The sequence below is a fragment of the Rosa rugosa genome, chromosome 3 (genome assembly GCF_958449725.1).
Source record: "Rosa rugosa chromosome 3, drRosRugo1.1, whole genome shotgun sequence".
Lineage (NCBI taxonomy): Eukaryota > Viridiplantae > Streptophyta > Magnoliopsida > Rosales > Rosaceae > Rosa > Rosa rugosa.
The window spans coordinates 55,586,364-55,611,412 of record NC_084822.1 but is presented as its reverse complement, the minus strand read 5'-3'; the positions used below and the strand labels follow the sequence as shown (position 1 = coordinate 55,611,412).

Genomic DNA, 25,049 nt, shown 5'->3' with positions numbered 1-25,049 from the left:
ATCATCATCAGAAGAAGAATCTTCAACTTCAGGTTCTATCACCAATGCCTTTTGCTTCCCGGACTGGCCAGTGGCTGGGGAAGCATTAACGGCGCGACTGCCAGAAGGTGGCACATTTCCCTGGTGCGGCAAAGTTTGAGTAGAAAGGGAAGAATGAAAGAGGAAACAAAATATAAGCTAAGATACTTACCTCTTGAGGGGGCTCGCGAATTACGATACCCGCCTGGGCTTGGTGCGGGACTTGCGCGGGTCGCGGAGCCGGCTCAGGAGGAGGGGGAGATTGTGCAGCGTCTTTAGGAAAGCGAGCAAGTAGCTCAATGTCAGCAGCGTAGGGGTATCTCAGTTCCTCAAAGATGGTCGCGAAGAGTTCGTCATACCGTTGTATCCAGCAGTTGACAGAAACTTCTTTCCACCATTCCTCATATCCTTCTTCAGTCCCATCCACGGTATCGATGTCCTTAGCCCAATCAGGAAGATCAACCAGTGCAAGCATGCTTTGTTCTGGCGGAGGCCCAGAAAGGGGCCCAAATCTACGCCAAGAAGTGTTGTAGTTCCAAGCATCATACAGGGGGAATGGCACTAATTGGACAAGGCCGAGCTGGCGAGCGAAATGGTTAGGAGCGTAAAGCTCATAACTGAGTTCGTTAGCAGCAATCCTAATGTCTAAACAAGATATCGCGCGGCGAAAAGCCAAGCGCGCGCGATCGCCGTAGCGAGGAGCGCCAGGGAGGAATCCTTTTTCAAGTGGAGTTGGGAATCTTCTACCCAGCACTAGGTCGTAGTAAGGCATTTCGTGCAGGAAGTACAAATATGTGAAGCACTCGGAATAGGGAGGAGAAGTGTACATTTCCTCTCGACTGAGCCATTGACCCAAGAGTTGGTCAGCCGGTGGAATCAGTGGGATGTCGTCGTGGCGAAAATATGGGAAATAGGTTTGAATCCAGAAGTCAAGGATCCAAAAGGGGCCAGAGATGCTAGTCTCAAAGGGATGCATGGTGGCCTGGTACAAAGTGCGATAGAGGGCGCCCAACACTGGTTGTCCGAGCCCAACACGGCGGCCGTTGTAGAGGGCCATTGCCAGAAGAGTCCAGGCGCCAGTGGGCTTACAGGAGGAAGTACAAAAGATGAACTTACAGAGCCAGTACTCTAAGAAAGCAATTCCGCCAGTCGCATTGTGCTCCCGGCGGTAATAAGACAGCCACCGTGGATAGGAGTCGCTATGAGCGCTGCGACCGTGTTGGGCCATGGTTGAAGTGAAAGTGACAGAGTCGAATTGACCATGCAAATAGGGCTCGCCATCAATGGGGAGGCCAGTGATGGTGAGAATGTCCAATAATGTGATACTCATTTGGCCAAATCGAAAATCAAAGGTGTTTGTGGTGGTGTTCCAAAAACAGAGAAAAGCATCGAGAGGTGAACGATTGCCACCGCGCAGAAGATGAAAACAGAGATCAATAGTGTGAGTGATACCTGCCGCATTCCAGCGAGCCAGATCTTGTGCTCGCGCTTCGCGATACCAGGAAAGCTCCGCCGTGCTAATAGAAGATGGCCAGTGTCCTATTTTTGCTCGATGATTCTGGGCACCCCAACTGTTGAAATCCCCAGGAGTCATTCGGAGGACTGGGATGGGTCGACGAACGGGCATGCCATAAAAGGCGATGGCGTCGGCCGTAATAGAGTCTCGCGGCGCTGGACCCAATCCGACATGGTGGTTTGGGAATCGGAGGAGTATGGGTCTCTGGATAGTGGTGTGGATACGAATGCGGGCACCGATGCTGGTTCCCCAAGAGTGGGCAGCCTGTTCGTTCAGTTCTTCTTCTTGATCGATGACTATCTTCTTTGGGGGAGCCATTTCTGGGTTTCTGTGAGGAGGATGTTGGCAGTAAGAGGGTTTCTGGGTTTAGGAGACTAAAAGAGTTTCTGATGTGACAGGTCTGAAGTGGCTGCGGATTTAAATAAGAAATTTTGTGAGGGAAACGATACGACAGAAAGGCGTTTTAGCAAGCGAGAGGACGCAACCCTCATTAATGATATCGTTTCAAGCAAAAGGCGTGTCGTTTTAGTCCCCTTCAATCAGTTAATTTTCGCAGGCCTGATATCGGGGCCTGGGGGGCAATGTTTGAGCCCAAAAGTAATTTTGGCAAGATCCTTTAGTGGATTTAGCGCAGCGGGCCGATACCTGCGACCCAAAAATAAGCCTACTTGAGTTTGGGGTACAGCTTCGCCCATTCCCTAAGGAAAACGAGTCCTAATTGGAGTCAAGTAGCAGAGATTGAATAGGAAACTTCAATCAATAATCCTTCTATAGCAAGGAACAGTCGAAACTCTAGGTATAAATACCAGGTTTCAAGGACGAATCAAGGACCTCTCTCAAATCAATCAATCCTACCGATTACAAAGCCTCCCCCGGAGCAAACCTTCAACCTCGTTGAAACCCGGTGACCGCGCGCTAGTCCTAGTCTCTCCAAGAGCCGACTGCCAGTACCACTGCCACCGATACTACCAGCGAAGCACGGGTAATGCCCTCGCAACCCAGCGAAGCTAAAGTCACGCTTTAGCAAACCCTGTGCTTTCTCCAAACTTCCCAGTGATTGCTCTGCTCAACCTACAACGTTGAGTATCGATTCGGTGATGCGAAGAGATCACACCCAAAGTCCTTATCCGTAAGGCAAGAAGTCCTTTCCAGGAAGGCATAGAGAAGGACCTTGTGGCGAGGTTGGTGCTCTCCTCGTCCATAACGCTTGAAGAAGAAGTCAGGTCAAGGGACTCCCCCGACGACTGCACCCCACGGTGCTGGAACGCCTGCGCACACGCTCAAAAGAGACAGTTTGCAAGCCAACTGGTTTTGGAGCCAAACAGACCGCAGTCCCAAAGGCATACTTAAAATTACCTCAGCTTCATGGGGCAGAAAAATTTCTCTAATGAGAGGCACATTCCAAGCTCAGAATCTGTGTGTGTGTAATTAGTTTGATCAATAAATTTTAATAATTATAAAAATATATAATCTGATCGATCGAGGTTCAAATAATTAATCATCCTCCATGCTCCATAAAGGGATTTTATTAGGGGGGTGAAATTTGCACACCCCATTTTGCAAACCACACACCCTTTCATTTTTCTAATAATATTTCATCCCACAACCTTTGGCACTTCCTAAAATACCCTCGACATATTCTTTCTCTCTCTCCCCCTCGACAGATTCTCTCTCCCCCCCCTATTCCACCCCCTCCTCCCCCAATTCCTCAGCCCCAATCCTCCTCAAAAGCAAATCCGGCATCCAATCCAAACCCAAACACGATCACAATTTTTAACAAAGATACATACACATTCAACACAACTATAAAGCAAAAATAGTGAAATTATTCTTCTTTACTTCTTCTTCCTCAGTGAAATTATTCAACACAACTATAACCCAAGACTGTTCTGTTATGCCATCTAGAAGAAAGTGAGAACAAATGGTCTCATTTTTGTGATGATGTTAAATCTGTTGGAGTCCATCCTAATAAATCAAGATTTACAGATCTCTCTCTCTCTCTCTCTCTCTCTCGCGCGCGCCATAAAAACCTTCCTGTGATACCAACTCGCTCGGCTCCGGCAGCACATGTCCGACGCGAAAATGCCGTCATTGATTCCAGAGTAGTTCGGACCCGGATCTTCAAATCCAAACAGCGAGGCCGTGGTGGCCAAGGGAACCGGCGAGACTCCGCGACACCGAGTTAGGGATCTGATGAGATCAGATCGCTCTGGATCGGCGGGTTGCTTGAGTGGATGGACAAGAACTACATCCTCATCTGCTTCGGTACCACCTTTAAGGTAATTACATAGATAATTATGTATTTTGTTTGATTTTGCAGCTTTGAATTGTGGATTTGGGGTTTACTTTGAATTGTACGTGAATCGTTGAGGGCTTGCTTTGAGAGGGAGGCGGATCTGGCTTGGTCGAGGAGCTGGGCGCCGAGGACGAAGTGGCGCTTGGATTGGATGCCGGATGCCGGATTTGCTTTTGAGGCGGAGGCGGAGGGTATTTTAGGAGGAGGAGGATTGGAGCTGAGGAATTGGAGGAGGAGGGGGTGGAATAGGGGAGAGAAAGAGAGAGAGAGAGAATCTATCGAGGGTATTTTAGGAAGTGTCAAAGGTTGTGGGATCAAATATTATTAAAAAAATGAAAGGGTTTGTGGTTTGCAAAATGAGGTGTGCAAATTTCACCCCCCTTTTATTATTATTATTTTTTATGGGGAAAATGATATGCAAATACGCAAAAAGGTCATAGGACATGAGTCGATCTAAAAGGTTTTTATTATATATGTGTTGAGTTCTTTTTGCCATTTTGCAAGTATACTACTGTATGTTCTATATATATTCTTCTGCCTAGAAAAGATGCATATCCATCCATGAAAATTTTGGGTTTATTCCAAATGATCGAATAGTGGCGTAGCCCGAATTTGTAATAAGAGGAGTCAAAAATATAATTTCAACAAGTTAGAGTTTACATTTAAGTGAAGCCTTATTTCCACCCTCAAGCATTTTTTTTAATTTCCGTTCATAGACAAAAACCCATTATTTGCTCATTCTTCATCGAATCATAGGGATCGAGAGCCTAACAATGATGGAATTTATATTATGTTTCTTCCTCACTTTCCCCCCTTTCTTCAGTTTCTGAGGTTTCTTTCAGTTTCTTAGTAACAACGGGTGACGATATTCTGCATAAATAGTAGCTAGACATAGGTAATAAATAAGAGAATACTAAAGATTCGAGCCATAGAATTTCTCAATTCTGAGACAAGGTACTTATTTGATCTAATAACTACATTAGATCTAATAGAATTATTTTGCTGTGAGGAATTATAGTTGAAAAATCGAAAACTGGAAAGGGATTTTAGAATTTTTATAAAAATGGAATAATAGTTTAAACTAATCCCTACATCGTTACATTCCATTTAGGATTAGGAATAGGCATAATCAGACCTAGTCGTTATTAAATGTTTGTCGATTAGTTTTAGTGATTAAATATCCTTCTTCTTATTCTTTGTCAAGTGATAAAAAGCATTTGAATCGGTAGCACCCGAATACCCGATGAATCACATGACGGTGACATATTCCATTACGTGCATGATATGTACAGATCGATTTTTCAATATTTTCAATTTTCATACCAGTTTCAGCTCAAAATTCCCATTAATTTATTATGGTAAACCAGGGTAGGTGAAAACCTTGCTGAACAAGAAAGAGTACTTTGAGAAAGATTGAGAAATGACTTGTCAAAAATACTATTGATCGATGAGGTTTGCTAGCATTACAGATCTGTTCTCTTACATGCATGTCCAGCAAACTGAGGATGTAAAAATTGAAATGGTTGCAGCCCTATAGTGCAACCTAGTTTCCATAATTCCATATATTCTTTCATATATGTCCTGCAAATTAATCGTCTCAAGATTTCATAAGTTGCGAACATGTTGTAGCAGAAACATGGTATTTGTTAAAAATAAAGTGCAAATCGATAGGTTCAATCCATCGAAGTTCACGTGATAAACAATAAGTAGCTTTGCCCTATTACTTTGAATTAAAGGATTGGCGTGTTAAAGACACCATCAGCATCATTAATTATTTACTCAAAATTTTATTTTGACGGAATATTAATTTCCAAGAAATTAAGCTTTGCCCTAAGGAAGTGGCCAGTGGTATTATTTAATATAATTAGTACTTTAGCAGATTCCGACTTCAGATTAGCACTTGAGCAGATTCATGACTTCAGATTAGTACTCAAGCATCAGCTAGCTTTTCACTGAAATGAATAAAGTTCTATTTTCTCATAGACTTAGTGGTCTGTGACTCTCTGCCGTGGTCTATAGTAAAGAAACGTTCCCTTCCTAAACTTCTCAGTGAGTCTGAACCTAAAAAAGAAAGTTGTGAAAGCGCATCCAGATTGACCAAAACCCATGAGAAGCACGAGTGGCATGCCTGTATGCTCAAAATAGTAAAGACAAAACCTGTTTTCTGGTTACAATAATGAAGGAAAACTTTGCCAAAAAAAAAAAAGTAGAATAATGACAAAAAAATATTTGCTATAGTACTACGGTAGGTCAAGTGACTCACTGTGGCCATACATGCATGATTCACATATGTGCAATTATTTTATGCAATTGCCAATAGGTGCTCTGCTCATTGCAGTAGGATGAATGCACGAACGCGCATGGTGCCTCGGAAATTCTGAAGTGTGAATTACGTTCTAATGCACTAATCCATATAGGAATGTGTTACCTGAGCTTGGCCGGAATATAGAAAAACAATTAATAAAAAAAAACACAACAGTAAAAGACTGAATTTGCCACACACAAAAAGAAAAATGAAAAACTAAGGGAACTCATATAGATTGCATGCAATGGCCATAGGGTCATTTGTTCATGTCTGATACTAATTACTGTAAGTAACTGATGAATTAACCCAACTAATAACAAGACTATTAAGTCCCCCTTCATATATAAACCAATGTTATACTTTTATTTTGATTATGACGACTGTTTAACAATCCTAAAACATCAAGAACTCGAAAGTTTAGTAAATTTCTTCATATATATATACCAGTTAAACACTTAAATGGGGTTTTAGGTTAAAATCTAGTTACTCGTGTCTGATATTCAATATACACTGTTATTACTCGTGTAAATTGGCATGACGATTTCAGGTCATACGTACCCAGCTCAGCTAGATAATTGATTTATCTGTTCCATGCATGCTTGGAAATTTCCTCCTAATTATTGGTCCATATGTAACAATTTCCGACTCCGTGTTTTCAACAGATCGAGGATAATGTTTGAAAAATACAGCAATATTTTGAATGGAGGAAAAATAAGCCACGCATATTCTTGAAGCTAGAAACTATATGGATCCTCCATGGAGTTGTAAACTTAATTTTATGAACTGTATATTGATTCCCAATTTCCCAAATATCATATTTTATCTGCATGCATCACATGAACTGTTTGTCATTATTGTTCTTGTCTTTTTGATCATCAAGACTTTCACGATTGAATGGAAAGAACATTTACAGAGCAGCATCCAGATCGAGCAAGGGACCATTACTCTGATCAATCAGGTATTCACATGCTGGATCCAGTTCTGCATGCAAGACCATTATCTCAATTATTCACAGCAAAATAAAAACACGATTTAAGCATGCATGCAAAGACCTGCAAATAAAAAGACAAAGAAATCGTGTTTCACAAAAAGAAAAGAGACAAGAACGGAAGCAATGCGCCCCATCTTGGTTGGGATGCTCAAACGTTGATGTTAACCGTACCCAGAAGAAATCTGAATGGGCTTTTTTTTCCGTCCACTCAAATTGAAGAAAAAAAAGAAGAAGAAATGTCAGTTTGGAGATGATATCGCGTTTGTCTAATGTATTTGTAATTCCTGACGTGTAATACATCTTTCGTACGTTTGGGCCTTTGTTGCTCCATAACACCAAAAACAAAGAAAACGTTATCATCTACTCCATCCGGAACCATTACTTTTTTTAAAAAAAAAAAAAAAGAAAAAAAAAAGAAGAAGAAAGAACCAAGAAAAAAAAAAAAAAAAAAGAAGAAGAAAGAAGAAAGGACCAAAAGTTAGGTAAAATAGTTTCCATTATTAGAAACAACCAAAAGAAACCCCAAATTCTCTTGATCAAACTCGTGGACGAATTCCACGCATATAACCTAAAATGTATTGATAATGCGTAAAAAAAAAAATCATGAAATTTATAACATATATAACTTTAATCTCCAAGGTTATCCCGTTCTCTATAAAAAAAAATACTGAAAAATTATATTATATGTATATAAATATGTGTTCGTTCAGGTGTGGACTGATGAAAAATGCACTAAATGTCTGTATGCTATGCATAGAGCTGGTTTTTTTTTTCTCAGTTTGCAATGGGAACATCCACATTTGAATGATTTCTAGGGTGTAAACGGTAAACCACAACACGTTACTGTGATCAAGCTGATTACATAATTTTTAGTATCCATTCTTTTCTTTAAGTTGTGAAGTTATCAAAAATAAATAAATAAATAAATAAAATAATATATATATATCATGCCAAAAATTTAAATCATATCAGAAGTCTCCTTTACCCTTAATGCCTACAGGCTATGACATAGGTACGTGTCTGTAAAATGTTAGAGATATAATATAATTGTGAGAGTATGGTTTTTACTCTTCATGCATTTCCACGTGCATTGAATTTCAAGTGCAAACAGAGTAAGGGAGGTTAGGAGACCTCTATATAAAGCCTATACAAGCTCTGTAATCTTCACTCATCATCCTAGCTTATAATTAGTTCTTCAAGTTATCTCAGTTTTATTAGCTTCTAGCTAACTAAGTAAACAGTACTAGCTAGCTAGTCCAGATGGAGAAAGCAAGTGCATTCCTTTGCCATCCCCCTCCCTCACATGGAAAGCTCATCACTGTTCTCAGCATTGATGGAGGTGGAATCAAAGGGATTATCCCCGGGACTCTGCTCAGCTTCCTAGAGTCCGAGCTCCAGGTAATTAACAAAAAAAAAAGGTTAATTTATATTAATTACTGGTTGTTATTGATAAAGTAATCTGGAGTTCACACTAAAACCAATTGGCAATGGATGGTGCGGCCTAAACCCTTATAAACTCATAGGCAATGTCTCATTTTTCTCATGTGGGATGTATACTCTCAACAGTTATGTTATATATATGCAGAAGCTGGATGGTGAAGCTGCAAGGTTGGCAGATTATTTCGATGTTATTGCAGGGACTAGCACAGGTGGCCTTGTCACCGCCATGCTTACCGCCCCGGATCAAAACAACCGTCCCTTGTTTGCGGCTAACCAGATTGTCGATTTTTACCTTGAGCACTGCCCTAAAATATTCCCTCAAATCAAGTAATTATATCTCCAACACTAATAATTAATTGAAATTTAATTAATAATTACTATTACGCTTAACGATTAACCATGATCTATTTAACTAATTTCCTTGTGCATGTTGTACATCTGTCCACAGTATTCCACTGTTTGGTGACGCCTTAGAAAATGCAAAGGGTGTATACGCACCAAAATATGATGGCAAGTATTTACACAAGCTTATCAAGGAAAAATTAGGAGACAGACGATTGAACCAGACATTGACCAATGTTGTGATCCCAACTTTTGATATAAGTTGCCTCCAACCAGCTATCTTCTCCACCTACGAGGTTTGTTTCGGTCTGATCCTTATAAATTTCTTGTGTATATAATGTATATTTTTGGTGCTCTTACTAATATATAATTCTTAATAATGAGAAAAAAATTATATGTTGGTTTATTGTAGTTGAAAAGGAACAAGAAATTAGATCCGGCTCTACTGTCGGATATATGCATCGGAACTTCAGCAGCACCAACTTATCTTCCCTCGCATTATTTCAAAACCGCAACAAGAGAATTCCATCTCGTTGATGGCGGTGTGGCTGCTAATAACCCGGTATTAACTAATTGATCATATAGTTGATCACTTTCCAAGCAATAAAATTTATCATCAAAAATAAAAAGTCACTTGTGTTAATTATACTTCTCAGGGTTTGACTGCTATAACCGAAGTGACAAAAGAAATCAAGAAGGGAAATACTGACTTCTCTCCGATTGAGGCAGCTGATCAGGGTAATAGGTTCCTCCTCATATCTTTGGGTACTGGTTCATCAGCAAAATCCAAGTACGATGCCAGAGTAGCAGCTAAGTGGGGTATTATGGCATGGTTGATGCAAGCCAACTTTCAATGTCCATTGTTAGATGTACTCACTGAAGCAAGTAGTGACATGGTAGATTGCCACCTTTCTACCCTTTTCCAAGCTCTTTGGTCTGACGATAACTACCTTCGAATTCAGGTACATATATATACATCGATCTAATCAATATAAATATATGACCTTTTAAATTGAATCATGTTTTAAACAATTCATAAGGGAACAAACAATCTAATTATTTGCTTAACTAATGTGATCACGTACAAGTGCTCCATGGCATCCAGTATAATATGCTTAAACTCTAATGTGGGCAGGATGACCAATTGAGCACCGACTTGAATTCTATGGATAATGCTACGCCTGAAAACTTGAAAAAACTTGTAAAAGTGGGAGAGGCACTGTTAAAGAAACAAGCTTCAAAGTTGAATATAGCTACCGGCCTCCATGAGCCTGATGAACATCATATTACTAATGAAGAGGCTCTCAGAAGGTATTTATTGATTACAAATTACTCTCTGTACGTACTGGGATTTGTATCAAAGCATCATAAACATATATTCATTGATATTACTATTATTAATTAGTTATTTGTTTTCTTAATCATTCTGCATATGCAGGGTAGCGGCAGTTCTCTCCAAAGAGAAGAAGGAACGTGCAATCAGATCAGCAGCACCACAAGCAAACCCAGCATCTGCCAGCTGATCGATAAGCTTGATACTCGATCTGTTGAAGAAAAATAAATGCCCATCATATATAGTGATGGTGGAATATTGATGCTTAATACTAGAGTTTCGACTATCTTGTAACTCAGTACGTGCGTACTGAGATTATGTTCTCAATAAATACCAATCTACTACCTTTGTTATTTGTGATGGAACTACCTTGTTCTGCACTATAATTTTCCTTTTCTTCATTTGGAAGCTTTTAGTCTCATGAGTTAATTAGAAACAAAACATCCTATCTATCAGTAAAAGAATTAATGGTACGTGACTTAACATAAAAGCTAGCTTAATCGTTGTTGAGAGTCGAAGTATTTTCAAATTTAACATCTCCTATTCTCCAACTTTCTTCATCAGCAAAAGCACCACGTGTCATAGATCTGGAGGTTCATTCAGTGGGTTGGTTAGAAGGCTTAGTTAATTTAAGAGTTCCTCGGTATTTCTTTTCTTTTTTTCTTTTAAGTTTGATTTGTAAATTGCCTTTCATGATTATATGGGTTTCACAACTAAAATCAATTGTCAATGGATGAAGTTGACCTAAATCCTTATAAACTTATAGATAAGGTCCCTATATTGTCATGTGGGAGTCATACTCTCAAAACACCCCCGCAAGTATGACAAATTTTCATATATCGGGCGACGTGAAGCTCGTGAGGCCGCAAGGCATATGTGGGAAAGAATCTGGAATAACCCGCTCTAGTAGTAATCTAGGCTTACCAACCACAACCAATTGGCAATGGAGGAAGTTAGCTCGAATTCATATAAACCCATAGCCAATGGCTCGAATCTAGGATTCATACTCTCAACATAATTCATCTACTTCATGTTTATCAATTCTATAACGAGTTCATCTTACTTTCTTATATATGAATCATCTCAATTATTGTGTTTAAATATTGATCGCTCAAATGCCGGAGAAAAGCTAACAGGTTTTATTGACGGACACAAACCAGAATTAATAGAAAGCTTGATCTGTTACATTGATGATATCCGGCCACCTGGGTTTTATGCGATCATAAATAACATTATAAAAAGAATCAAGTATGGTGGTTGATGATCATGTGCCCCCATACGTTGAGATTACAACATGCAAATTTTTTTATTTCTTCAAACAATGTGCGCTAAAATAAAGAACCATATGCCAAGACTTTCTCATAGAACTTTGCAACATACATATCAGTGAGACTTTGCAATATGTCCATGGGGAGACCTTGCAAGGCGAAGCCACTTCTCTTCGGACAGCAATTTTGCAAACCTACATATTAATATGAGTTACAAATTTCTATTAGCTAGGTTACATTTTTACCATTCTATATATTGAAACCTGTTGAGTAATTAGGGTTTTCAAACATGTTATGTACGTAGTTACCTTATAAGAGCCTCTTTATTAGTCTCATGATCATTACAAGCTTCGAATTTGCCTGTCTCTAAATTAACCCTGGAAACTGGTTGGTTCAATAGTCCTTCACCAACTCTGAGAAGATGGTCCAGATTCTTCTGTGTTGCTATATCTACGGAAGATACTTCGCCGCTTAGCGTGTCATCCTGCGTTTGTTCATTTCCATCCAATTTAGTACGTGTATGTGTATCTCAATTATACATGAACTCAACTCCAATTTATGCTATATAGAAGCATATACCTGAATTCGAAGATAGTTTTTCTCCGGGTGAAGGGCTTTGAAAACCACAGAAAGATGCAAATCGACCATATCGGCACTTGCTTGACTGAAAGCATTGATTAATGGGGTGGAACCACCGCTCGTTAACCAATTCAACACACCCCACTTGGAGGCAACATGAGCATTGTATTTCAGTTCCGCATTAGATGAGCCAGTTCCTAAGGATATCACCAGAAATCTTCCATAGTCCATTGGTTTTATAGGAAAGAATTCTGAACTCCCCTTAATTAATTCCTTTGTCACTTCACCAATAGCAATCAAAGTCTGATAGGGCAAAAATAAAATTATTGGTTTATTTTTCTTAATGGTTTATATTGGCTATGTGAAAATATGAGTATTGAATATACCGGATTATTTGCTGCTAATCCACCATCTATCAGGTGAAATTCTCTAACTTTTCCTTTGAGGCCGTTGGTTTTAAAATAATGAGCTGGGAGGTAAGTTGGCGCCGCTGAGGTTGCAATACATATGTCCGAAAGTAGGGCATCAAAGGAAGGCTTATTTTTCACCTGTCCACCCCATAAATTTAAGCACATGCACATCACAATTCACTTGAATATATCATTGCAGTTAATTTTCTTGTTAACTAGTTTCGACATGGTAAGGAAACACCTATAAGATGTAAAAATGAAATAGAACTGGAGACCAAACCTTGAAGCTGGAAAATATAGCTGGTTGGAGATTCTTTATGTCAAATGCAGGAATGACAACATTAGTCAATGTTTTGTTCAGTTTCTTGCATCTTCACCGTCCAGCTTCTGCAACATCGTTGAAACATTAATAAACTGATTAATTAAACGAGTAGGAGCATACAATTTATAATTTTTGTATGTATCTTCACCATTTTGACATATGTTTTACCTGAAGTTCAGACTCAAGGAAAGCAAGGATGGTTCCTGGGATAAGCCCTCTTATTCCACCGCCGTCGATGCTCAGAACAGTGATTAGGTTTCCAAAGGTTGGGGGCTGTAAAGCGATACTACCAGTTCTTTCCATAGCTACGATCAGTTTGAACTTTGAGCTAGCTCGCAAATAGCTAGAACAAGTTTTTTTAACTTGGTGAATGAGTTTCCATCTGAAAGAAGTAGGGGTATTTATACTTAAATAGATAGCCCGTATGGACAGATCGACTACTCATCATTTTCCTGGAAAAGTAGACGTACACCATACCAATCAATGGCCGGATCCTCATGCATGCATGACCATATTTAAAAATTGGAATTGTTGCAAGGTTAATTTGAAATGGTCAATCATTAAAATTAAACGTTATAATTGAGCATGGCCTTGTATAAAATTACTATCACTTAACAGACATCAGCACTATAAGTCTAAAAAATAGTAGCTGAAGTTAATCCTCCAGTTCATCCATGATCTATTCCTTAACCAATTAAGTTTAATTAATTATGTGTCCTGCAGTGACTTGGAGATATAGAAGTAAAATGTGTAAACCATGAATAAAAATCAATTTGAACATGTGATAGAAACATAATCAAAATATTAAGGATAATGATTAATATGGAAGGCTGCCAAAATCATCATCTATTACTTTTGTTTTTGGGCTTCATGTTTGGAATATTTTGTATCTGCGTTAGTGTGTAGATTAGTCACAATTAATTAGAATTACCAGTTCGGAGTCCCGTACGTAAGACCCCTGATCATTGGAATTAAATTAAATCATGTTCGTCATGCCGGCCGTCTACTTATTGCTCAAATGATTTCCACGCATTGATTTCGGCGATTATGAGAGGCTTCTCGAAGGTGCATCTATATAGAGAACCATTCAAGACAAAATAAATAAAATTAGAACTCCGCAAAAGTTAGGTTTTGTCCTCTATTGGTGAGTAATTGAAAACCTACGGATTAAAATCTAATCATCAGCTAGTTTCCGAGAAAAACAAATAAATAAATCATAGCATCATTAATTTCAGAAATTTGTTGCAGTAGTCATTTTCTTTGTTCTACAATGACACCATGCACTTAGAGATATAAAGGGAAAAATAGAACATTGGAAAACAGCCAGATTTGTATTATGTAGGGGACCTTTCCTCGAAGATACACAAAGATATTCGATTTGCACCTCTGTTGGTTAGCTATCGTGAACGTTAAGGGCCCAGAAAACAAAGTTTATGACGAATGAGTTGAGGATTTCTGCTTGTTTTGTTTTTGATTAACATGCATTTTATTATAATGATTAAGCCGGACAGAACAAATAAGGGCCGAATTAATTTGATGTTTAAAGTGGTGTAAACCCAAAATTAGTCCTAAAAGTACATCCCTGCCAATTATGTGGGCAGCCCAGGTTTATATATTGGGTGCTCATAATTTTTAAGCTGAATCATGGAATGTTATACAAATTGGCTAGGATTAAAAAAGAGTTGAAGGACCAACACTTCTAAAGACGTTATATCCAGCTAGAAGCTATAATACAGGGTTGAAAATAAGTGGTGAAAACGTTTTCACTTTTCAGCCATTATATGTGTTGATGTGTATGATCATTACCCACTTTCTAGTGAGTGCAATTCTATTTCATCTGCAGCATCCTAGAATTTGGCTCCCGTGGAATTGGCTTTATTTATTTACTAGCTGGATTTGATCCTATTCTCAGTTCAATACGTTCCACTTAACTTTAATTTGTCTCAATCGAGTACTTAATTCCAATTTAATTTTTTGTACATGCAGGACCAGGATGCTCATCTTTTGGATATGGAGCCATGGAAGAATTGGGACCTTTTAGAGTCATTAATGATGGAAAGACACTGTTTCCTAATGACTACGGATGGAACAACGGTAGATAATACTTGATTAACATGAATATAATACAGTACTTTAGACTAATAATGCTGCAAGGAATATTGTTGTTTTTATGTGTGGATGCAGTGACAAATATACTATACTGTTTTTGGAGTCTCCAGCAGGAGTGGGGTTCTCATACTCAAACACAAAGTCGGACTACGAAAATGTGGCCGGGTGACAAGAGAATCAAGTAGAGAACAGCCCTAGACTCATACACTTTTCTTGTGAACTGGCTAGAGAGATTTCCCCAATACAAAACCAGGGATTTCTTCATTGCAGGAGAAGCTATGCCGGTCACTATGTACCTCAACTTCCTTACACCATAGTGACAAAGAACAAATTCACAAACCCAAAAAAAATCAATCTCAAAGGCATTGCGGCGAGCTTATAAATGATGGACTAGAACCACTCCATAGTCCATACCCTATGTATGCACGTATATATGCTACTTATTTTGGAAGCAATGTGCAGATCGGAAATGCTTGGATCGATGATAATCATGGTGAAATGGGTATTTATGAATATTTGTGGAAACATGCTTTGAACTCTGACGAAACCTATGAAGGCATACACAAATATTGTGACTTTGTATCTGATATTTTCTCGAGCAAGTGCACAAAATATCAAATTCAAGCAAGTAATGAGCCTGGAGACGTTGATATCTACAACATCTACGCTCCACTTTGCAAAATATCATCCTCATCAGATACCACATACATCTCAATCGGTTCTGCAGTAAGTCTCTCTAAAACATGGATAATTCTGATAAACAAACCAGTAACTATATATGTGTATAAATGATTGAATGTCATCATGAACGCACGTTAATGGATTTGATCCATGCTCAGACTATTATGTCGATGCCTAGCTAAATCTTAAGGAGGTCCAAGCTTCATGTAAAACCTACACATTGGTCAGCTTGCAGGTAATACAAAATTAAATAGACATTTTAATCAATTTCTTTTCCTCATTTCTTATATTATATATATTCACTTTACTTCTCTTTTTCTTTTTCTGATAGTGCTATTGGATGGACAGACAGCCCACCAACAATCCTACCCACAATGCGTCTCCTAGAAAGTGGGATAACAGCGTGGATATATAGGTGAGATGTACTACCCTTGAATAGATTGAGATTTTATGATCCAGCAGTATTTTCCTTCAGATGTTAAATAAAAGTGCATTCATAAATGGCTTAGTCTTTTTATGTTAAATTTCACCCTGCAGCGGAGACACTGATGGAAGAGTACCAGTGATACCATCTAGATATACTCATTACACAACCTAAGCTTACCCATTGAGGCTGCATGGAGGCCATGGTACTCAGATAAAGAGGTAAGCGTATATGTACATCGATCCTTAGTTGACTAAGGCATCAAAACAAAAACTAGGAGTTTCTGGGTTTTCCTAATTAATGATGATGATGTAAGATGGTGTTGGATGCAGGTTGGAAGATATGTTACTCAGTTACTGGGTACAAAGGGGGTTGACATTTGCTACTGTAAGAGGAGCTGGTCATATGGTTCCTAGCTATCAAGTATCAACCAAAGTGAGCACTCACCTTGATTTCATCTTTCCTTCTGGGAAAGCTTCCTCCTTCTTCATACTTATTAACTAATCCAATCACATTCATATTTTAATATCGAATAAGAATCACTTTCATCAGTCAATAGAAACGTTCTTTGATTCAGAGTTCCATAGCATGTCATTGAGACATGAACTACTGTATCAAGTATTAATTAACATGCATTCAGCAACTATAGCTATTGTAAATTTCAAAATTCTAGTCATAATCATATTAATTAAGAATACTACATTACGTACCGTATGCATGATCGATCATCTACACTTTGTCAGCAGAGGGCTAGGATAGTAGTGTCTGCTCTTTATTCTTTTATGACATGTACAATACCTTGAATTCGTTTTCAGTATCAGCATAAGAGCAGCTAGTAAGAGTGCCTATCCCTTCCCCTAGCCTCCTCGATCGTACTTCTTGTACTTTGTTTATCCCTGCACCTCCTTAAGATTACTTATTCCTATCTCCATCTCCGAATACCTACTGCATGTATTTTAAAGACTTAATGAACAATAACCAAGTTAGGTCAAAACATCAAACTAGGGCTACGAACCTGATCAAATTAGAAAACTAGGAACCATTACTAAACCTAATTAACTAGAAAAAAAAAAAAAAAAGGTCTACACACCCAGCATTTATAAAATTATCCTGGACTTTCCAATTATACCCTACACACCCAACATTGATGTGGCTTTCTGCTTCCACTCACTATGCCAAAAAATGCTTCAGACGACAAATTAGATCTGTCGTCTGATGAAGTAAAAATCTGTTGTCTAGGTGGCTGCCATCTCTAAGCCATTCAGACGACAGATATTCTCCGTCGTTGATAATGCACTCAGACGACAGAGAATATGTCGTCTGAAGTACCTAATATTGAAGAATCGGGGTCTATCTGTCGTCTGAAACACCATACCACTACATATTAATGTTGTTGGAAATTCACTTCATCAACGGATTCAAAAAATAACTGTCGATGTAGTTAATGTAAGATGACGGAGTTTTTGTTGTTTCTGTCGTTTGATTGAACCAATATTAAGCTTAGTTGATGCTTCTGTCGTATGATTTAAAGAACAATGACAGTTATATGTTGACTGATTTCATATGCAACAACATTTATACCGTGAGTTATAATGTTGTTTGAGATTTGTTTGGACCACCTAATTCTGTTGTCTGAGAGCTCTTTGAACTCTACTTTTCTGTTGTTTGAACGTGGTAGAAACAACATATCAACCACCTACTTATGTTGTCAGAGAGCTCTTTGAACTCTACTTTTCTATTGTCTGAACGTGGTAGAAACAACATATCAACAACCTACTTCTGCTGTCTGAGAGCTCTTTGAACTCTACTTTTCTATTGTTTGAACTTGGTACAAACAACATATCAACCACGTACTTCTGTTGTCTGAGAGCTCTTTGAACTCTACTTTTCTGTTGTTTGAACTAGGTAGAAACAACATATCAACCACCTATTTCTGTTGTCTGAGAGCTCTTTGAACTCTACTTTTCTGTTGTTTGAACTTGGTAGAAACAACAGATGATCATTTGTTTCTGTTGTTTCTATTTTCTTGATACAACATAAATTGTTTCTGTTGTTTCTATTTTCTTGATACAACATAAATTGTGAAACCTGCATATATATGTTGCCTTTCAACCATTTCAACATCATTCATTTACAATCATCAAAACCATAAAATTGGACTAAAATCTGCATTGAAAATGATGGCTACGTTTCATTGCATCAACATCATCCAAAATACAATCCATAATTCCAACTCTAAACCTAGCCAACAGTTACATAATGATCAAGAGAACCAAAAAACCATCTTATCGATCTCGATCATTTACCTAATATTGCACTAAGTCAAAAACCTATAAGGTAAAGAAAGAGTAGCTAGGCAAAGCAACTGCATGCATAATTTAGGTTCATCAACACTTTCCATCAGTTATATATAAATGCACAAAAGCAGTTCCTGATGCTACTCATCTACCTTAAACAGAACCAAAGTTAGAACTTCATAACATGATTTGCCCATTCAGCTCGAACCACATCAATATCCTTATGTGTGTAAGCAAGATTTGATTTCCTTTCCCACTGAAACAAGCAAATGCAGTAAGTTATTATGATGCAATCAGATTTCATATTATAGGCATATTTCAGATTTGGACATAATAAGGTTCATTAAATTTGAGAAGCAAATGCAGCAAGTCCATTATAACCAAGGCAAATAATCAAATTTGTATTTGGATATGCGTATCAAAGGGAGAGCCAACCAGAAATTTAAAACCATAGACCTTCAACCATGACCATTTTTTTACCATAATTCTGAAACTTGATACCCAATTTGTTAATTCCACTAGTGGAGATATATATATATATATATACAGACACTTAGAGCATGTGTCCAGTACCATAATTAATGGTAAACCAGGTTTATTGGGATTCCACTTATAATAGAAGCACAACCCGCCATTCAAATTATGATTAATTCATATATACCTTTATAACAATTGACCACAACCTAATCTTGCAAGATCTTTAACGTTTCCGACTTTGGAGAGGCTAAAAACTCATCTGAGTGCAGAACCCATTTCTCCTTCACTCCTCTCCTTGACCAGAAATCCTACATAACCCAATAAACAATCATATATATACTGAACAAACATTTAATTCGGTCAAAAGCTATAAACCCAGAACTAAAAGATAAACACCCAACCCGATTTCAAGAACAATGCAGATAAGGGAGCTAAAGCACATTTGGTAGCATAGTCTGCCCTCTAGACGTGTGCAATTTCATAATTAAAATATCATAACCATAACAAGGCAGGCCACATCAACCAAAGTAAAAATAATTAAATGGCATTCACATGATATAAACATAAAAGTCAGAATCAAAATTAATCAATAATCCCCGTGATCTTCATATTCACAAGATCGATGCCATGAGTATATGAACAGAGGAAACAATAGAAGGAAAAAAAAAATCAAAATCTATATCATGTATATATTTTCACAAGATTGATGCCATGAGTATATACACAGATCAAGGGATGCAATAGAAGAAAACGAAAAAGATGAGAATCAAATAGGAAGAAATAGGCAAAGAAAAACGATCGATGATACCTGTCTCTTGAGCCAGAAAAAACAATCAGCACTAAACCAATTCAGCTTGAATCCAAACCTGCAAAAAGAGCAAAACAAAGCAAGTTGAAAAGGTACCACCAAACACAGAGTCAACTCCTAACCAACATATATGACTTTTTCAGACTTTTGCTTCCACAAGAAGAAAACACAAAATTCAGGATGTACATGCATGAACCAAAGATTTTCATCTCACAACTCCACCGTCAAATCCTGCATTAGTTGTATCAATGCATTTAAGAATTTCTTAATTTATACATGATCGTTTACTCCATCAAAACAATCGTTTGCCCCAATTTTTTACTTACCCTTTGATTGTACTACTCGGAAGGACTTTCTGACCAAGCGGCTTTACTAAGCCCACCGACAGTTCTTATAAATGTCCTCCCACTCTCTTATCTCTCTTCTCACTGCCTCTCACTTACTCAAACCTCAGTTACTCTCCTCTCTAATATCTCTCCTACACTACTTAGAATGCAGACTATTTATCTGCAATTGCTTTATTTACTGATGTAGAATGACAGCCAAATATTAAGACATAAATAAGCATTGTCAACAGAGCTCCAAAAAAAAAAAGCATTGTCAGCAGAGCATTGTCAACTCCTCAACTACACCAATTATGTGATTTTGAGTACGACCAAGTATCAATATGCAATTTACAACACAAAATCATTAACAAAATCACAATTTGGACAATTAACCAACAACACATAACTCTAAATATGGATTTCCCAATTACCTTTTCTATTCAGTTTGCTGTTCAAAACCAATTTGAGTTCTTCAATTCGTCCTTAACATGAGATCCAATAACCCGACCAAACTGACTTTGTCTTCCATTGAGGAGTGCAGCAGAGTGCTTGTTAATTTTCAAAATCTGCAGCAGAACAGCAGTGATCAAAACAGAAACCAAGATTAACAACTAATCAAAAGTTAAAAACTCATCAAACTAGTATAATCTTCTCTGCTCACATATAAGTATGATCCATGTTAAGAGTAAGATAGACATTACATTCCCCCTTCAAAGAAACTTTAAAAATCTCTACAACAGACCTTCAACCATTTGAAGTCCAAAAACATCGATCATGCTACTACAGATCTCAATCAAATTGGTTTAGGAAAATAAACAACCATGTGTACATATTTGATGTCATAGACTACCCAGGTTTCTCACTTACAAAAAATGGACTAAAGTTGCTGTCTTGGAACCAAACAAAGGAAAAGAAATTACAGAACTATAACTAGATATACAGAACACAAACGAAAGTATCTGATTCTTTTCTTTTTATTAAATTAAATTCTTTAGCATCCAAGATTTTCAAAAGATATATAAATGAACTTCACATTTCAGAACAACATACAGTGTTGAGTACGACCAAGTATCAATATGCAATTGACAACCCAAAATCATTTAAGCATAAACAATCTGAGATAACTGCTATTGACATGACTTATGCTTATTTATATGAATTAACCCACCTCCAATCCACCTAATAACCTCCGTTCTAACCAGAGGGATATCGAACATAGACATTGAAAACAATCGAATATCAATATCCAATTACAATACGCAAAATCGAATTAACCCAAACCAAAATACCTGAATCGAACCCGTCTTGAACGTTAGGGCTCGACGAGGGAAAGGCGGAGCTCTGGCTTTGGGTGGAGAATGGTCGGATTCGGTGAATTAGAGAAAAGAGATGAGAGAAGAGGTGCGTCGAAGTCAAACTGGATGAGAGAACCTGAATACTCATGTCTGCGTTGCCGAAATCTGATCTTTCCAGAAAACATATAGCAAACTCCAGAGACAGTTGCACAGTGGCCACAATTATTGCTTCCGCTTGCTCCACTATGTCTGCAAATCCAAAAGAAAACCAAAAAAGTCAGTACATTTATAACCAAAACAGTAAAAGTTCTACAAGCATTAAAAACAGAGAGAAAATCATATACGAATTTCTACTTCAAATTCCAGACCATCTACTTCTACATCCCTCTCTTCTCAACACGAAAGCATAATCCTTCCGAATCAGAACCACTTCAAGCACGAAAATTCAAACGCAAACCGATGAAGCAGAAAACGAAGGCAAAAGTTACCTGAGAGAGATCGAGAGGAGGAGACAACAGCGTAGGCGAGGGAATATACAGCTTGAATTTGCGAATCTGTCCATGGTTGGAGCCCTAGCTTGCCGTCTGCGTCGGCCTCGACGCTGCGTTTTAGAATCAGGAGAAGGTTCTGGAGACTCGGTCTGATGGAGTCGGAGTCGGAGTCGGTGCGCAACCGAAACAAGAGATTAGTGGCGGTGATGGGCTTGGAGTCGGAGTAGAGAGAGTCGATGAGCTTCGCCAAGGCCTCGGCCATGACAGAAGCGAGACGATCGGGTGTGAAAGTGAATAGAGGAAATCAAAGTTTGGTTTAGGGAATTAGAATCATCAAGACGACAAGACTTCCGTATGTGGAAGAACATTACTAAAAGTTGAAACTGATAATATGGAGGTTTAGGGAGTCAAGTCGAACTTACTGTCACAATCACCAATGTGGTATCCGCCAACGAAAACATTGGGCAGAGTATGCTGTCCAGTCCACTCAGCAAGCGCCGATTGTATCTCACTACCATCACCTTCATAATGCCACAACAAAAACCACCATTAATCACTATTTCATTTCCTAAATCAATATTCCTATGCTTAATGTCAAGTCTAATTTATCACTGATCATCTATAATCCATCTTCAAACTTCACAAAACTCAACACAAAGGATCATTGTGTTTCATGCCGCAAGTAAACCAACCGAGACCGAAACCAAAATCCAAGTCTAGTTACATCACCTTAGTTTGAAGCATATAGACAGACACTGCATCACAAACTCAAAAACATTAATCAAGATTTTCACCAACTATACATATATAAGTAGATACATGTACAGATATACGGTATACACATATATAAGAATAATGAGTATACGAATTTGAAAGGAGAAGAGTGGGTATTGACTCTCTTGGTCCAATTCAATGGCCTTGTACTGGACTCCCAATTTTAGAACGAAGAGCTGCTTCACGCAAACACAGTAAGGACAAAACTTGTTGCTGCGAAACAAAATCTCATTGTCAAATTTCCAAATTGGTTCAAAACGATCGACAATTCTATATATATAGACACACAGAAGAAGATGAAGAGGTAGAGAGAACCTGAAGATGACTACCGGATTGGACGAGACGAGCTCCTTCACCTTGCCCAACGCCATTTCGAAAACGACGACGCTTTCGATTTTGAAACCCTAAATCCCCAAATCGCTCCCGATTCTGTGATATCTGTTGGGTGTAGATCCGAACTCGCAGTCGGAAGCATGTGGTGCTGACTTTCGATATCGTTGGATGACGCAGCCTAGGTCAACTAATTGGAGGCCGAAGAGTCCATTGGTAGTGGCGATGTCGCCGGATGATGCTCGGAGGTAGAAGATGGAGAATTGAGAAACCAGATCTACTTTCTCTCTCTTCGTATTGTCTTCTCTCATCTCTACGCTTCAATTTCTATTTCCTTGAAGAACTTGACTTGACCCAGCTTTGGTTGTTGGTTTGTAGACCGATATGAGAGACCAACGAGGGTGGAAGAACATCGAAGAAGAGGTGCTACTAGGTTTGGGAGATGGAAAATGAGTTTTCTGATTTTTTTTTCACCAAGTGTGGGAAAGCACAGGGCCAGGTCTAGGTCTATTAAAAGATAGATAAGTTTTAGTTCAGCCAAAAATAGGTTTTTGTCCACACAAGAAGAAATAATTTCTTCATTTACTCAGACAACAGAATTCTGTTGTCTGAGTTTTCTAAATTACAACAAACTTGAAAAAATTGATTTAGTATTGATTTTGATACTATTTAGACAACAGAAATAGTTAAAACTGTCGTCTGAAGACGTTCAAAAAAATCAGACAACAGAAAAAACCTCTTCTGTCGTCTGAGGGGTATGGTTTGAAGCATTTTTTGGCATAGTGACTCCTACCCTTTGCAATCTTCAACATTAGCGATAGTAGATTGATATTGAAATATGAAATCTGAGGGATATAAGGAGCAAACCCATGTTAGGTAGCAAGGCTGCACTGGAACCAATCAACTTTCTTGTCTTATGCATGCAAATGATGCAATCATATCTCGCAGGTCTGTGATTCATGTTTTCAGTTCATTTAATAGTTCCAATCATACATTTTAGTTAGTGGGCAAACTCCAAATGAAACCTAATTGGATAATATTTGCAACTAGTTCAGAAGAAAGGATAAGCAAGAATATACATATATGGAGGCTAGGATTCAAACAATAGCATAGTTAATCAGCGAATCTGTTTGGACCCAAAATGAGCATTTTGGCCTAACAATGCGTGTCTTGGAGAAATTGAGCCAAAGTCAGTGGCTCAAGCTATATATTATCGACAAGTTCGAAATATATTATTTAGAGGCTAAATAAAGCCTACTATGGAAGATTATGTGAGCTGCAAGAAAAAGAAATGATGGAAGCATGGAAATGAAAAGTCAACTTTAGCACATTTTCCTACTTCGGCTAGGAGACCGAGCTAAACAAGGAAAGAGGGGCGGCAGACTAAACAAATGAAATCCAAATGAGCTAAAACTTTCCAGATTAATTCTAGACATCCCAAGGATCATTTCTTATGAAGAGTTCCAGAGCTAGTTATGAGTGGAAAGCCTTCAAACAATCAGTCCAATTTTCTGTAAAAGCAAAATTGGAATATTGGACCTGTAAGAAGTCCAGCAGCATTTCTGGCCCAACCACATGGAAGAAAGCTCTGACAATTTGCCACAATGATCTACACTCATTTTGGATCATTTGATATAAAGAAGTTGAAGGCCCATTTTGAGTTCTTGGTGGAGATATAGCTGCAGCAAAATTGGAGCAGTAAGTGCTTAAACCTAACATTCCATTAGTGTTTAAGTGCTTAAACCTAACATTTCATTAGTGTGTAAGTGCTTAAACCTAACATTCCATTAGTGTTTTAAGTGCTTAAACCTAACATTCCATTAGTGTTTAAGTGCTCAAACCTAACCCATCATGATTTGTTTAAGGTCAACCACTATGGCTTGGTAGCCTATATATAGAGGCTACAACACGTACCAATTCACAACACAATTCAACAACAATCTCTAAGATTATCCAAGCCTCTCTAGAGCAACCCCTCTCTAAGAGCAACTCCTCTCTTTCTCTTACCGGTGATCACACTCCAGTCCTAGTCTTCTCAAGAGCCAACTGTCAGTGCCACCAAACCCTCTGTCAACGTGCTTCGGTCCTAGTCTCCTCGAGAGCCCACTGTAGTACCACGACCACAACGGTTACGGAACCAGCTAAGCAAGGGTAACGCCCTCGCAAACTAGCTAAGCTAAAGTCACGCTTTAGCAAGTTCTCCCCACTTCCCGGTGA

General features: G+C 38.4%; 3 protein-coding genes, 1 long non-coding RNA gene and 1 pseudogene across 4 annotated transcripts; 2 read left to right on the top strand and 3 right to left on the bottom strand.

Annotated features, from left to right (window-relative positions):
* Positions 1–8,307: 8,307 nt before the first annotated feature.
* On the top strand, positions 8,308–10,601 carry LOC133739763 (patatin-like protein 2). The gene is made up of 7 exons (XM_062167562.1): positions 8,308–8,524; positions 8,712–8,893; positions 9,015–9,204; positions 9,321–9,470; positions 9,565–9,870; positions 10,044–10,219; positions 10,347–10,601. The coding sequence occupies exons 1-7, from the start codon at positions 8,387–8,389 to the stop codon at positions 10,429–10,431; spliced, it is 1,227 nt and encodes a 408-aa protein (XP_062023546.1). The 5' UTR covers positions 8,308–8,386; the 3' UTR covers positions 10,432–10,601.
* A 1,023-nt stretch (positions 10,602–11,624) lies between these two features.
* On the bottom strand, positions 11,625–13,123 carry LOC133737976 (patatin-like protein 2). Its single transcript, XM_062165424.1, has 6 exons — positions 12,989–13,123; positions 12,779–12,862; positions 12,475–12,636; positions 12,089–12,391; positions 11,818–11,993; positions 11,625–11,703 (listed from the first exon to the last, which is right to left on the bottom strand). Exons 1-6 carry the CDS (start codon positions 13,121–13,123, stop codon positions 11,625–11,627), a joined length of 939 nt encoding a protein of 312 aa, XP_062021408.1.
* Positions 13,124–14,799: 1,676 nt separating this feature from the next.
* Positions 14,800–16,560, top strand: LOC133737974 (serine carboxypeptidase 1-like; annotated as a pseudogene).
* Positions 16,561–18,281: 1,721 nt separating this feature from the next.
* LOC133740805 (uncharacterized) lies at positions 18,282–21,183 on the bottom strand. Its single transcript, XR_009861427.1, has 4 exons — positions 20,374–21,183; positions 19,617–19,674; positions 18,993–19,116; positions 18,282–18,587 (listed from the first exon to the last, which is right to left on the bottom strand). It is a non-coding gene; the product is annotated as an uncharacterized LOC133740805 (long non-coding RNA).
* An 857-nt stretch (positions 21,184–22,040) lies between these two features.
* Positions 22,041–23,182, bottom strand: LOC133735479 (glutaredoxin-like). The gene is made up of 3 exons (XM_062162885.1): positions 22,818–23,182; positions 22,624–22,715; positions 22,041–22,249 (listed from the first exon to the last, which is right to left on the bottom strand). Exons 1-3 carry the CDS (start codon positions 22,871–22,873, stop codon positions 22,128–22,130), a joined length of 270 nt encoding a protein of 89 aa, XP_062018869.1. The 5' UTR covers positions 22,874–23,182; the 3' UTR covers positions 22,041–22,127.
* Positions 23,183–25,049: the final 1,867 nt, after the last annotated feature.

What these genes read in the sequence shown, in the direction of transcription:
- LOC133737976 (XM_062165424.1), bottom strand. Translation starts at nt 13,123, where the DNA reads ATGGAAAGAACTGGTAGTATCGCTTTACAGCCCCCAACCTTTGGAAAC. An exon ending in TCCTTGAGTCTGAACTTCAG is followed by an intron (nt 12,863 to 12,988) that starts GTAAAACATATG and finishes TGAAGATGCAAG; the next exon opens with AAACTGAACAAAACATTGAC. An exon ending in CTATATTTTCCAGCTTCAAG is followed by an intron (nt 12,637 to 12,778) that starts GTTTGGTCTCCA and finishes TGGGGTGGACAG; the next exon opens with GTGAAAAATAAGCCTTCCTT.
- LOC133739763 (XM_062167562.1), top strand. Translation starts at nt 8,387, where the DNA reads ATGGAGAAAGCAAGTGCATTCCTTTGCCATCCCCCTCCCTCACATGGA. An exon ending in GTGTGGCTGCTAATAACCCG is followed by an intron (nt 9,471 to 9,564) that starts GTATTAACTAAT and finishes TATACTTCTCAG; the next exon opens with GGTTTGACTGCTATAACCGA. An exon ending in ATAACTACCTTCGAATTCAG is followed by an intron (nt 9,871 to 10,043) that starts GTACATATATAT and finishes TAATGTGGGCAG; the next exon opens with GATGACCAATTGAGCACCGA.
- LOC133735479 (XM_062162885.1), bottom strand. Translation starts at nt 22,873, where the DNA reads ATGGCGTTGGGCAAGGTGAAGGAGCTCGTCTCGTCCAATCCGGTAGTC. An exon ending in AATCCGGTAGTCATCTTCAG is followed by an intron (nt 22,716 to 22,817) that starts GTTCTCTCTACC and finishes TTTGTTTCGCAG; the next exon opens with CAACAAGTTTTGTCCTTACT. An exon ending in CATTGAATTGGACCAAGAGA is followed by an intron (nt 22,250 to 22,623) that starts GTCAATACCCAC and finishes GGCATTATGAAG; the next exon opens with GTGATGGTAGTGAGATACAA.